This window comes from Mytilus galloprovincialis, chromosome 5 (assembly GCF_965363235.1).
Source record: "Mytilus galloprovincialis chromosome 5, xbMytGall1.hap1.1, whole genome shotgun sequence".
Taxonomy (NCBI): Eukaryota; Metazoa; Mollusca; class Bivalvia; order Mytilida; family Mytilidae; genus Mytilus; species Mytilus galloprovincialis.
In genome coordinates, this window is record NC_134842.1 from 72,893,921 (window position 1) to 72,907,730 (window position 13,810).

The following is a 13,810-nucleotide window of genomic DNA, read 5'->3' on the forward strand; positions in this document are numbered from 1 at the left end:
TATTGTTCTTCAAAAAGTAAGAACTATCATAACCATAACCCATTTTTATAGAAAAGGCTCTGTTTAATGAGATGGTGAAGTCGATCTTACAATTGAATATGGGGAATAGATGTGGGAAGCGTAGAAAAATCAAAAGATTTAATGTTGCTGCAAAATTGCAGAGATTATGATCTAAAATTTAGCAGTATATCTTTAGAATTTTTAAGAATCCAAATCTGATTGACGACACTGGTGGAAAATATATCATCACAATATTGTTAAAGGATATATATATCACTGTAGAAGAACTTATATAATAATGGGACAAAATCGATGAATTGTTGACTATCTAAAAGACTAAAGACAGCGAAAAGTTATAAAAAGGACCCGACATGCAAAAACTATACCTTTTCAAACGAGCCGGAAAACCAACAGCCGATTTATAAAAAAAAGACAGTCAACAAAAATTAGATATGATAGCAAGCAACAAACCACAACAAATTCATAGAAGGATGCAGGCTCAAAAATATCTCTAGGTGCTGAACCCTTCCTTAACCTTGCACAGTTGATAAAGTGCATTTTACTTGCACTTTTCTCTATCGTTGCTGCCAGTCCGATTTGCTTTTGGTCCGAATCTTTTGCTTATTGTTCATTACCTTTTTGTCCAATTTCCTTTTTGTTTTAAAGTTTTTCTTTTTGCTTAATTGTTTTAAGCTACTGCATTTACAGCACCTCATAAGTAACATTCATGTCTTGTTTGGTTTCATTTCATTTGGTTCTTAAAAAGAAGTATGTGATTCACTTGGATCATTTGTTAAACTTAGTCCCCCGCTGGCAGCCATCTTGGATGATTGATAGGCTACAAAGTAACAACACTTGGTCAGCACCTCGTTGGGAACATGTTTGCCATGTTTGGTTTCTTCCATTCAGTGGTTCTCAAAAAGAAGAAACCTGTATAAATTGTCCTTAGGGTCAAATGTTTATCCAAGTCCCTCACTGACGACCATCTTGGATGGTGGATCGGATTCAAAAGAAAAACGCCTATTTTAGAGGCGGTGTGAATCAGATGTGTATAATAAAAAATTCCAAGGATGTTTTAGAGTACATACAATCTAATATATAGGAAGATATGGTATGAGTGCCAATGAGACAACTCTTCATCCAAGTAACTTCAATTTATAAAAGTAAACCATTATAGGTCAAGGTACAGCCTTTAACACGGAGCCTTGGCTCACACCGAAAGTCAAGCTATAAAGGTCCCAACATGACTAGTTTAAAACCAGGGGCGAATCCAGCCATTTAAAAAAAAGGGGGGGGGGTCCACTATGCTTCCATTCAAATGCATTGAACGAGAAACGCTTATAAACCACATAAACAAACGACAACCACTGAACATCAGATTCCTGATTAAGGACAGGTGCACACATTTGCAGCGGGATAAGACTCTTTAATCCTGCAATACTATTAAAACATTTGACTTTTCTACAATTTAAACAAGTATTCCCCATTCCAAACTAAAAGAAAAATTGAAAGAGTTGGTATCGCTTTTTTAGCTCACCTGGCCCGAAGGGCCAAGTGAGCTTTTCTCATCACTTGGCGTCCGGCGTCCGTCGTCCGTCGTCGTCCGTCGTCCGTCGTCCGTCGTCCGTCGTCGTCCGTCGTCGTTAACTTTTACAAAAATCTTCTCCTCTGAAACTACTGGGCCAAATCAAACCAAACTTGGCCACAATCATCATTGGGGTATCTAGTTTAAAAAATGTGTGGCGTGACCCGGTCAACCAACCAAGATGGCCGCCACGGCTAAAAATAGAACATAGGGGTAAAATGCAGTTTTTGGCTTATAACTCAAAAACCAAAGCATTTAGAGCAAATCTGACATGGGGTAAAAATGTTTATCAGGTCAAGATCTATCTGCCCTGAAATTTTCAGATGAATCGGTCAATCGGTTGTTGGGTTGCTGCCCCTGAATTGGTAATTTTGAGGAAATTTTGCTGTTTTTGGTTATTATCTTGAATATTATTATAGATAGAGATAAACTGTAAACAGCAATAATGTTCAGCAAAGTAAGATCTACAAATAAGTCAACATGACCTAAATGGTCAGTTGACCCGTTTAGGAGTTATTACCCTTTATAGTCAATTTTTAACCATTTTTCGTTAATTAAAGTAATCTTTTACAAAAATCTTCTCCTCTGAAACTACTGGGCCAAATTAATCCAAACTTGGCCACAATCATCTTTGGGGTATCTAGTTTAAAAAATGTGTGGCGTGACCTGGTCAACCAACCAAGATGGCCGCCACGGCTAAAAATAGAACAAAGGGGTAAAATGCAGTTTTTGGCTTATAACTCAAAAACCAAGGCATTTTGAGGAAATCTGACGGGATAAAAATGTTTATCAGGTCAAGATCTATCTGCCCTGAAATTTTCAGATGAATCAGTCAATCGGTTGTTGGGTTACTGCCCCTGAATTGGTAATTTTGAGGAAATTTTGCTGTTTTTGGTTATTATCTTGAATATTATTATAGATAGAGATAAACTGTAAACAGCAATAATGTTCAGCAAAGTAAGATCTACAAATAAGTCAACATGACCAAAATGGTCAGTTGACCCGTTTAGGAGTTATTGCCCTTTATAGTCAATTTTAACCATTTTTCATAAATTAAATTAATCTTTTACAAAAAATCTTCTCCTCTGAAACTACTGGGCCAAATTAATCCAAACTTGGCCACAATCATCTTTGGGGTATCTAGTTTAAAAAATGTGTGGCGTGACCTGGTCAACCAACCAAGATGGCCGCCACCGCTAAAAATAGAACATAGGGGTAAAATGCAGTTTTTGGCTTATAACTCAAAAACCAAAGCATTTTGAGGAAATCTGACATGGGATAAAAATGTTTATCAGGTCAAGATCTATCTGCCCTGAAATTTTCAGATGAATCGGTCAATCGGTTGTTGGGTTGCTGCCCCTGAATTGGTTGGTAATTTTGAGGAAATTTTGCTGTTTTTGGTTATTATCTTGAATACTATTATAGATAAAGATAAATTGTAAACAGCAATAATGTTCAGCAAAGTAAGATCTACAAATAAGTCAACATGACCTAAATGGTCAGTTGACCCGTTTAGGAGTTATTGCCCTTTATAGTCAATTTTTAACCATTTTTCGTTAATTAAAGTAATCTTTTACAAAAATCTTCTCCTCTGAAACTACTGGGCCAAATTAATCCAAACTTGGCCACAATCATCTTTGGGGTATCTAGTTTAAAAAATGTGTGGCGTGACCTGGTCAACCAACCAAGATGGCCGCCACGGCTAAAAATAGAACAAAGGGGTAAAATGCAGTTTTTGGCTTATAACTCAAAAACCAAGGCATTTTGAGGAAATCTGACGGGATAAAAATGTTTATCAGGTCAAGATCTATCTGCCCTGAAATTTTCAGATGAATCAGTCAATCGGTTGTTGGGTTACTGCCCCTGAATTGGTAATTTTGAGGAAATTTTGCTGTTTTTGGTTATTATCTTGAATATTATTATAGATAGAGATAAACTGTAAACAGCAATAATGTTCAGCAAAGTAAGATCTACAAATAAGTCAACATGACCAAAATGGTCAGTTGACCCGTTTAGGAGTTATTGCCCTTTATAGTCAATTTTAACCATTTTTCATAAATTAAATTAATCTTTTACAAAAAATCTTCTCCTCTGAAACTACTGGGCCAAATTAATCCAAACTTGGCCACAATCATCTTTGGGGTATCTAGTTTAAAAAATGTGTGGCGTGACCTGGTCAACCAACCAAGATGGCCACCACCGCTAAAAATAGAACATAGGGGTAAAATGCAGTTTTTGGCTTATAACTCAAAAACCAAAGCATTTTGAGGAAATCTGACATGGGATAAAAATGTTTATCAGGTCAAGATCTATCTGCCCTGAAATTTTCAGATGAATCGGTCAATCGGTTGTTGGGTTGCTGCCCCTGAATTGGTTGGTAATTTTGAGGAAATTTTGCTGTTTTTGGTTATTATCTTGAATACTATTATAGATAGAGATAAATTGTAAACAGCAATAATGTTCAGCAAAGTAAGATCTACAAATAAGTCAACATGACCAAAATGGTCAGTTGACCCCTTTAGGAGTTATTGCCCTTTATAGTCAATCTTTAACCATTTTTCATAAATCTAAGTAATCTTTAACAAAATCTCCTCTGAAACTACTAGGCCACAATCATCTTTGGGGTATCTAGTTTGAAAAATGTGTCCGATGACCTGGCCATTCAACCAAGATGGCCGCCACGGCTAAAAATAGAACATAGGGGTAAAATGCAGTTTTTGGCTTATAACTATGAATTCAAAGCATCTAGAGCAAATCTGACAAGAAGTTAAATTGTTAATCAAGTCAATATCTATCTGCCCTGAATTTTTCAGATGAATTGGACAACTGGTTGTTGGGTTGCTGCCTTCCAATTGGTAATTTTTAAAGAAATTTTGCCGTTTTTGGTTATCTTGAATACTATTATAGATAGCGATAAACTGTAAACAGCAATAATGTTCAGCAAAGTAAGATCTACAAATAAGTCAACATGACCTAAATGGTCAATTGACCCCTTAAGGAGTTATTGCCCTTTATAGTCAATTTTTAACAATTTTCATTAATTTGGTAAATATATGTAATTTAAATTTTTACCAAATATAGTTCTCTGTTACTAATGGGCAAAGTTCATTATAGATATAATTGTAAGAAGCAAAATCGTCCAGTAAAGTAAGAACTTCAAACACATCACCATCACCAAAATACAATTTTGTCATGAATCCATTTGTGTCCTTTGTTTAATATGCACATAGACCAAGGTGAGCGACACAGGCTCTTTAGAGCCTCTAGTTTTCTTTCCTTAAACGAATGGTCAAGGAAGATACAAATATCTTGTCTTAGTGAGGGATAAATACTACTTCGTAAAGAATCACTTTGATTCAAACAAAAATTTTTCTGAAACTGACATTATCAAGATGCTTGATTTCTTGATTGGCAACATTTTTGCTAAGTTTGGAGGACGTGTTTTTCAACAGACTGTCAGCATTCCAATGGGAACCAATTGTGCCCTCTTCTTGCCGACTTCAAAATTTGGTGATTATGTTGAACACACCAATCCTATCGAACTAGAGACGAAGAATACAACAGATACAGCGAAATCGGCTTTATAGCTTGACTTACAACTAGAAATTGACAATGAGGGTCGGTTGAAAACAAAACTTTATGGCAATAGAGATAATTTCAGCTTCCCAATTGTGAACTTTCCATTTCTATATAGCAACATTCCAACAGCGTCTGCATATGGAGTATATATCTCCGAATTGATACGATATTCCTGGGCTTGTATGTTCTATCATAATTTTCTTGATAGAGGGTTGCTGCTTACAAGGAAGCTATCACGCCATCGTGACTTGATAGACCGTTATTGAATAATAGTTTCACAGATGATATTGGATAGGTTCCTTATGTCCTAATTACAATCTTCTTTCTTTTTCACAAATACGACCTATCGAATTATACTATTTACCAAGTTTGTAATAACAGGAGCAACATGATGGGTGTCACATGTGGAGCAGGACCTGCGAACCCTTCTGGAGCACCTGAGATCACCATATTTTTTTTTTGGGGGGGGGGGTGGTTAGGCTTTAGTTTTGTATGTTGTGTATTGTGTTCTATTATTTGTCTCTGTCTTTTTCTTTTTTAGCCATTGTATTGTCAGTTTATTTTTTGATATACGAGTTTGACTGTCCCTCTGGTATCTTTCAACCCTCTTTTACATGTTCATAGATATTTAATTTCGTGGTTTGGCAAAAGTCTGCATTCAACCCTATATAAATGAGTTTTGCACTGTACATTTAATTTCATGGTTCAACTATACCAACAAAATCGATGAAAATTGGTATCCAACGAATAATAATGAATCCACAGTATTCAAACATTGGTAAGCTGCTGTTGCTTCATATTCCAGCTCACCACATGCTTTGTATGTTTAAAGCCAGGCTTCAAGACCTTTTATAGCTGACTATGCAGTATGGACTTTGCTCATTGTTGAAAGCTGTACAATGAACTATAGTTGTAAATTTCTGTGTCATTTTGGTCTCTTGTGGACAGTTGTCTCATTGGCAATCATACCACATCTTTTTTATATTATATGGACCATGCATTTTTTGTTATTTTCGTTACTGTTCTTGTTTGTATGTAGAATTTGGGAGTAGTTTGTTGTTATTATAGTGTTTTAAGGTGTGTTACACCATTCGATATTGTTGGTTATCCAATTTTCGTTTTTATGCATTATCATTTTCTATATAAATATCAGTGCAGTAAAATTTTAACATCAAGAAATATATAATTTATTTTTTTGATCACAATTAAATTGTATATAACAATATATATCAGAGTACAAGGATTATACAGACCTTTATTTTTTGTAATAAACAAATAAAATGCATGTAAACTTAGAAAGAAAAGGACAGAGGGATTATTAACCCTGATATGAAAGGGAGATAAATATGGTTAATGATTTGCTGACAAAAACTACAAAATGATAATGAAAGTATATATTTCACATAAGAAGGTAAATCTAAGCAAAGGGGTAAAACATAAAAAATCACTGATGTGTTTGTATAAACCATTTACTAAAATATATTCTAAGCTTCTAAGTAACTCATATAATTGAATTGTTTCATAAGAATGCTAAGAGATTAGTTAGAAATGGAAAATCCACTACTAATGAATTTAAGGGTTATTCCCCTTGTAGCTTTTACAAAACAATTGGCCCCACAACATACTTAAGTGTGAAAAATATATATAAATAAAACATGGTGGTCAAGGGGAGATAACAAAAATATATACTGTAGAACAGAATAAAGTGGCTTTCATGGCATACCATATTCTTTTTATGTTTTAAAGCAAGGTTTATAAGACATCTGAAGTAGTTTTCACAAAAATACTTTCCATTTAGGTTTATCGTAAATTTACTGATTTGTTCATGACTTACGATCAATCTTAATCGTAAGTTTTTTTTGTGAAACCGACTCCTGCTTTTTTCAGTAGATATATATATAAAAATATAAGATATAATTTTAAAAAATCCAAGACATCTAGTAAAAAGGAAAGGAAATTTCTTTTTAAGTGGAATAAATAAAAATACATGCTATAGGCTTGTTTATCCTTCATAAGATATAATATCAGAAAAATAATCAATGCAAATGTTGATAAAATAGTATAATATTTCAAATTTAGAATTTTTATCAAAGGGAGACAACTTTGTAGTATGACAGACTGTTTTCACTCCATGCAAACCTTACTTATGCCCATGTGTCCATCAGTTAAGTTGTTTCCATTTTCAAAATATTCTTGGTTATATTCAGAATTATTCTGAGTGCATCCACACACATATCGTAACACAGGTGTTTACAACTATTTAACGATTAACATGCATTCACATGTGTTCATAAATTTCTCAATATACAATAATTAACACATATATAAACAAATATTCAATAATTTTTATTCCCTATAGATTTCATGTCATGGAAAAAATTACTCAGATACCAGCTGACTTAAATTCTTAACAGACTTAAAGCTTGTACAAAATACTAAACTAATAAAAAATGTTCCAAGGTACAGTGTAACCTGTGTTATCCGACACACTGGGGGACCAGTTTTCATTAAGCAGGGTGTCAGAATACTCAGGTTTTTTTCCCCAAGGATAGCAATATTTTAGGACCATGAAAATGTGTTGGAATGTTGGAATACTTAGGTGTTGGATGAGGCATGTTACACTGTACTTGTAAATCAGTTTATTACTACACATCTTATGTCATGCAAAGCTTATGACTACAATCTCGATAATAATTTTAAGGACTGTTGCTCTCAGGAACATTACAACAATATTGGACTACCATTTTGATACTTAATTTAAACAATCTAATGAACACAATACTGTAGTTAAAAAGTAAATAGAGCATGACTGAAGTTATAGGGATGATTTTAATCTCATGTACTGCATGCATTTCAATGAATAAGTCCTTAGCATACTAAATATCTAGTGAAGAGTTGTCTTATTGTCAATCACACCACATCTTATTTCTGTAAATTCAGAAATTATTGCAGTTTCGTCATTTTAGACTATTATGCAATTTTAATTTTGGCGATATTCAGAAAAATCTAGTTTGATTCATGTAAAAAAAATGTGAGATTTAACTTTTGCGATTATAACCCTGTCGCATTTTTCACAATAATAAATATTCATCAGAATCATTTCCAAGTTTACAGGACCTTAAAACTATCTCTTTATTTAAGGTTTATGACCCCTTCTGTAGCCATTTTTATACGAACTTTTAAACTTCAATAGTATCAAAACTACAGATATAATGAATAATAAAGATAGGCCATTTTGTACATATACCAAGGGAAAACTTGATGCAAAGCAATATCATTGCATTTTTAAAACTGAAAAAGACTGTTGCAAATAAACCAAGATTTTTATAGAAAATCCACAGCCTTTAATACAGAGATTTTTGTTATAAAATTTGAATCATAGATTACTCACTTGCTTTTCTATGATGTGCTAGCGTTTATTTTTTACAAAAAGTTCTAAGCAACCTGTAATTTCGAAACAACTTGTGATGAGTCACTTAAGTCGAGCACACCCTAAAAGATGTACTTGATTTGGTCCATATTTATATTTGCTTTAACCAATAACGACATTAATAAACTTGTTTTAAGGAAATTAATGCTAGCACTGCATGCAATAATCCTATATCTATCAGTCCTCAAATTGCCAAATTTGAGAGTACAAGGGGAAAGGCTGTTTTCTATAAAATTTCCATATGTTTAGCATTGAATCAACACAAGGATACATTATCCTTAACTTTGATTCCACATGAGACAAAATTTCTGACTAGATCTCTTTTTGGCACAAAGCTTGAAATATCTCAAGGAGGTAGACCTAGATTAAGGGAAATAACTCTTAAAATCCTCAGTACGTTTGTGTCAACCATTTTCATAAATATGTTCTAAGCTTCTTGGATACATAGATTATTTCCTATCTGTTTCAGGTAAATGCTTAAAATTCATTGACGAAATTGACTTTTACAAACGCATAACTGATTTAAAGAGTTATCTCCCTGAACCAAGGTCTACCCCTTAAAGCAATTTCTACACTACTCTGGATTCATAATAAGTATTTTTACTACCATCTTTTGGTATGTATAGTGCACATTTGTGTTCAGTGCGCACCCCCTTTGTGGTCCAAGAAACGAGAGAACAAAATTTTATATTCATGAGTAGTAATTTTCATGGATTTAGTGGGTTATATACCACTAACCTTGCCATTCCATGAAATATAAATTTTCTATAGAGTACATATAATTTGTCAAAAACATGTATCTAACAAAATAGAATTCTAACTCAATCCATTGGTTGGTACTAAATATATGAATACTCAGTATACTTTCATCCTATTACACTACAAATTATACAAAAATAAGAAACTTTGTCTTGAGCAAACCTAAGCTGTCATCCATTTCTCATAAAATTAAATACAACCATGACTATATCAGATCTTGTTTTATAAGAAAATGAAAAGATGAATGAAGGAAATTATCACGTCATCCATTTCTATTAAAGTGTAATACAATCATTACTTCACCAGATCTTGTTTCATAAGAAAATGAAACGATGAATCTATGAAATTGATGTTATAAAAAAATATTATCCACATTGGATTGAAAAACAAACTATGTTATGATATTTTTATATTCAAAAAATTGTTTTGGTCTTAAAAAAAAAAATAACCTGAGAGAAGAAATAATTCTCAAATACATATCTGTGTTTGTTGAATGTAATTAAACAATATTTCAATGGCGGGGGATATAATTTATGATTGAAAATTGACCATCAGATGAAATGACCTTAGCTACCAATCATACATAAAAACAATAATAAACTTGAACAAAAAACAGATGATGAAAAATGATGATGATCAAGATAAATCACATCTCATTTCCACAATTTGTAAACACGCTGCCCTCACCAATGACAATTTGATTCAATTTTATCTTGGAACATGCATCTTGTATGAGCTTTGGCCTAATCCATGTCTTATAGAAAATATTGATGAACCATTAGAAACGTTTGAGAAGTTTTGTAGAACAATTTAAAAAAGAATGTGTCCATAGTACACGGATGCCCAACCTGCATTGGGGTCATAACTCTAATTTGGGATTAAAATTAGAAAATTAGAAAGATCATATCATGAAAACATGTGTTCTAAGTTTCAAGTTGATTGGACTTCAACTTCATAAAAAACTACCTTGACCAAAAACTTAAACCTGAAACGGGACAGACGAACGAATAATCAGACGCACAGACCCAAAAACATAATGCCCCTAAATGGGACTGAAAAGGTTGTTAAGTAAGAATTGAAGTAAGTATTGTAAGGTAAGTAATGTAATAAACAAACACTAACAATGGCAGGACTGAGTACAACAAAACAAGAGATAATTTCAATACAACTGATAATTTAAATTTAACAAAACCATGAACATTAAAACAATGGATGTGAAGACATATAAGCACCATCCAATAGAAATTAACCTTAGATAAGTGCATTTATACATGTTAACATGTTTAAGACTTTGATTAATCTTGTCCTTTTAAATTTTATAAGGTTCTCATACGAACTAAATTTTCAAACAGTTAGACTTTCTTTAGAGATTTTAAACCTAAAATAGGTTAATAACTGATTGATATTCATTAGCATAAGGTCAATTTCTATCCAATACAACTTATATTATTTGTCATTGACCACATGTCCCAGAGTTTAATGATGATCTAATGATTAAAGTAAATAATTGAATATAACTAAGTAATTCATCAATTTTAACAATCGCACAACATGTATTACGAGCTTCCTCTGGGCCTTATTGCACCTTGGTATAATGCTGATATTTTTAAACTGTGATGCTATCTGAATAGATTTTATATTAAAATCATTATAAATGTGGTGCAATAGCTTCATGGAAAAAAATCCCACCATTGAATTCATTTATTCCAACATTTTAATTGTTTTTTCTTGTTTTCATGAAATATTTACTAAAATTGTAGAATTTTCCACAATTTATACAGCTGAACACAACAACATTAATGAATTTTAAAATCTACTAAAATTCAAATAAAAATGTTTATTTTCTTTCTTTTTTTAAATCTTAAAATAAATAACTTTTGCAGAAGCTATTAATAATTTTGTTTTCTGACAGGTTAAACCAAATTTGTATTTAACTTTTGAAACTACATGTATATGTTTTTATATGGACAAAACAGATAACCCCACATGTTGTTCAATTCAAAGGACAATAATTTATCATAATTAGATATCAATCAAAATTTAGCTTAATATCATCAGAAATTTAAAATTCTGGTAGCTGTTGGATTTAGTTGGACAGATGGAATGACTGATTGATAGACTTTATAACACCCACTAGATTTAAACAAGGAGGTTATATTAGAAGGAGAGGGAACACTCTGCTTGATACAAAATTAGCATCCCCAGGATAGCAGTTCGATCAGAGAAAAATTATAAAAATATAAAGAAACCGACATGTTTATCACCCACTTGACATGGCCCTCTGATGTACCGGGCTGTTACCGCGAGCAGTTCGGGCTATTAGATAAATCGCATATGTCATATGATTGTTATCAGTGACTGGGTCATTAAAGTTCAGGTGTATTTTTGCTAACAATGCAGTGTATAGGTGTTTATGATATGGAAAAAGATTGGCAGCGCAATTTCAAAATCAATCGTCTGTCTACCGTGAAAAAAGATAAAGAAATGACAAAGTTATGAGGGTTTAAATGAAAGTTAGTGTTCAATTTTTATTCAATACTACAGTGCTTTAAACAAAGATTTTCGCTTCACCTGTCAATTCCTGTTGATGAGAATTGGCAGGTAATAATCATAGAAAATATACGAATATGCAAAGTACTTTAGTTACGGTGACCGGTAACGATCGGAAAGAATATTTGCAATTGAAACATAGAGAAATTTATCGGGAACAGTGTAAAAGTGCCTTCTGTTGGTATTAACATTGACGGCAATGAGACCGATATTCGTTTCATTTCTATTGGTTAGTTAACTTTTAACATAAAATTTAAATTTTTAATTACTTTAATAATAAAAAATATCAAACAAAATCGTATTAATATGTCAATAACTATATTTCCAGTCAGTTTATGACACCTCGGGTGTTTCCGTTCTTACTCGGGTATGTAATTAGGACAAAATCTCCCTCTGTGACAGAGTCGATCTCAAGTAATTAACACCCACTTACAGAAAAGTCGGTAACATTTTATGTGTAATTATCGTCTTTTGTCCTCTCTCCTTCTAATATAACCTCCTTGATTTAAACAAGTTGAAGATATTAAGCGAATAAGCCACATGTAAATTACCCTCACATATCATAATATTAGTTAATAAGTTTTACAAATACAAACAATATTTATTTAATAGTGATACAAAAACAATATTTTGTTCTTCAGCTCATCCTTCATAGAAAAAAGCCAAATATTTATTTATCACTGATACCAAAAGTTTGTTGTTGAACTCAACCTTAGAAAAAGTCTTGTTTTTGTATATATTAACAGTCGATTGCATTGAGTGTGTAGGTAAAGGTAATATCTTTTGTTAGCTTGTTTGCTAGCTGAACCGTGAAGTCCGACAGCTAACCAATATATCTGTAGTATACCTTACCTAGTAATGACTTCACAGTTCAGCTAGCAAACAAGCTAACCAAAAATATTACCTTTACCTACACACTCAATGTGATCGGCTGTAGATCTTATGAAAAAATAAGTAGTCTCTTATAATACCAGGTTCCAGGTATATGTTTAATTTGTACAGGTACATGGCTACATTAAATGTGTAATTAGGACAACGACATGTACATGCATTTTCAAGGTCATGAAGGTTTACAAATGGCTACCTTGGGGAGAGACTGTGTTAGTTTTTCTAGTAAGGTCCCTTTTTGATTATATTGCTCCACTTAATTTTATAGATTTAAAGTTCCAAGTACATGAAGTATTCTTTTTGAAGTGTGATCCAGATTCCCCGATTTCTTAGTAGGAGTTATTTGTAAAATTTTCCTTAGCCTTGTAATAACATTTGTTCTGACATAAACTATATGTCTCAGATACACTTCCATTTGTGGGTTTGGATGGCAAAGTATTGCATGTCTCATTTAATTGTAAAATATAATATTATTTTTGGTGATACATAATTTCAACAACAAAAATACCATAAAAGATCACATCCCCCTCATGTTACCAAAACATTAATGTCAAGGCTATTTTCTCACCAAATCACTTACAATATCTTACAATCAGAAACACAATATAGGTTACAGATATGATTAACTTAAAATTGTACTAATTTTCATCAACTTTTTTCTGTATGTCTTTTTCTTTGTTTTTGTTCAGATTTTAATAATTCTTCTTCTTTTTTCCTCCAAAACCCCTCATTTTGATGCATGTGCATTGTATTGTCTGCCACTCTAGGGTCTGGGGCTCCATAGTTTGGTGGATTGGACTCCGGATCATAACCAAGAATTCTCAACATTGGAGCAATGGTAGCCATGTCCTTGATAACGTCTGCTGGTAGATGTCCAACCCACTTGGCCATCGCATCAATATTTACTGGACGTATAACCTGGTCAGATGACTTTTCTGTCCTGAAATTAAAACGATTTTGCAATAATTCTACCATTAATAAAGCTACAGTAAATAAACAGTATAAAAGAACATAGTTTT

General features: G+C 32.7%; 1 protein-coding gene across 3 annotated transcripts in view; it reads right to left on the minus strand.

The window, feature by feature from the left end:
• Positions 1–6,335: 6,335 nt before the first annotated feature.
• The window catches only part of LOC143076376 (protein-tyrosine sulfotransferase 1-like), a 32,614-nt gene continuing 25,139 nt past the window's right edge, over positions 6,336–13,810 (minus strand). For all 3 annotated transcript variants that reach the window (XM_076252114.1, XM_076252112.1, XM_076252113.1), the window contains one exon: positions 6,336–13,731. In XM_076252114.1, the coding sequence (XP_076108229.1) occupies positions 13,440–13,731 (292 nt within the window). In that variant the 3' untranslated portion in view covers positions 6,336–13,439. The remainder of the gene's footprint in view (positions 13,732–13,810) is intronic.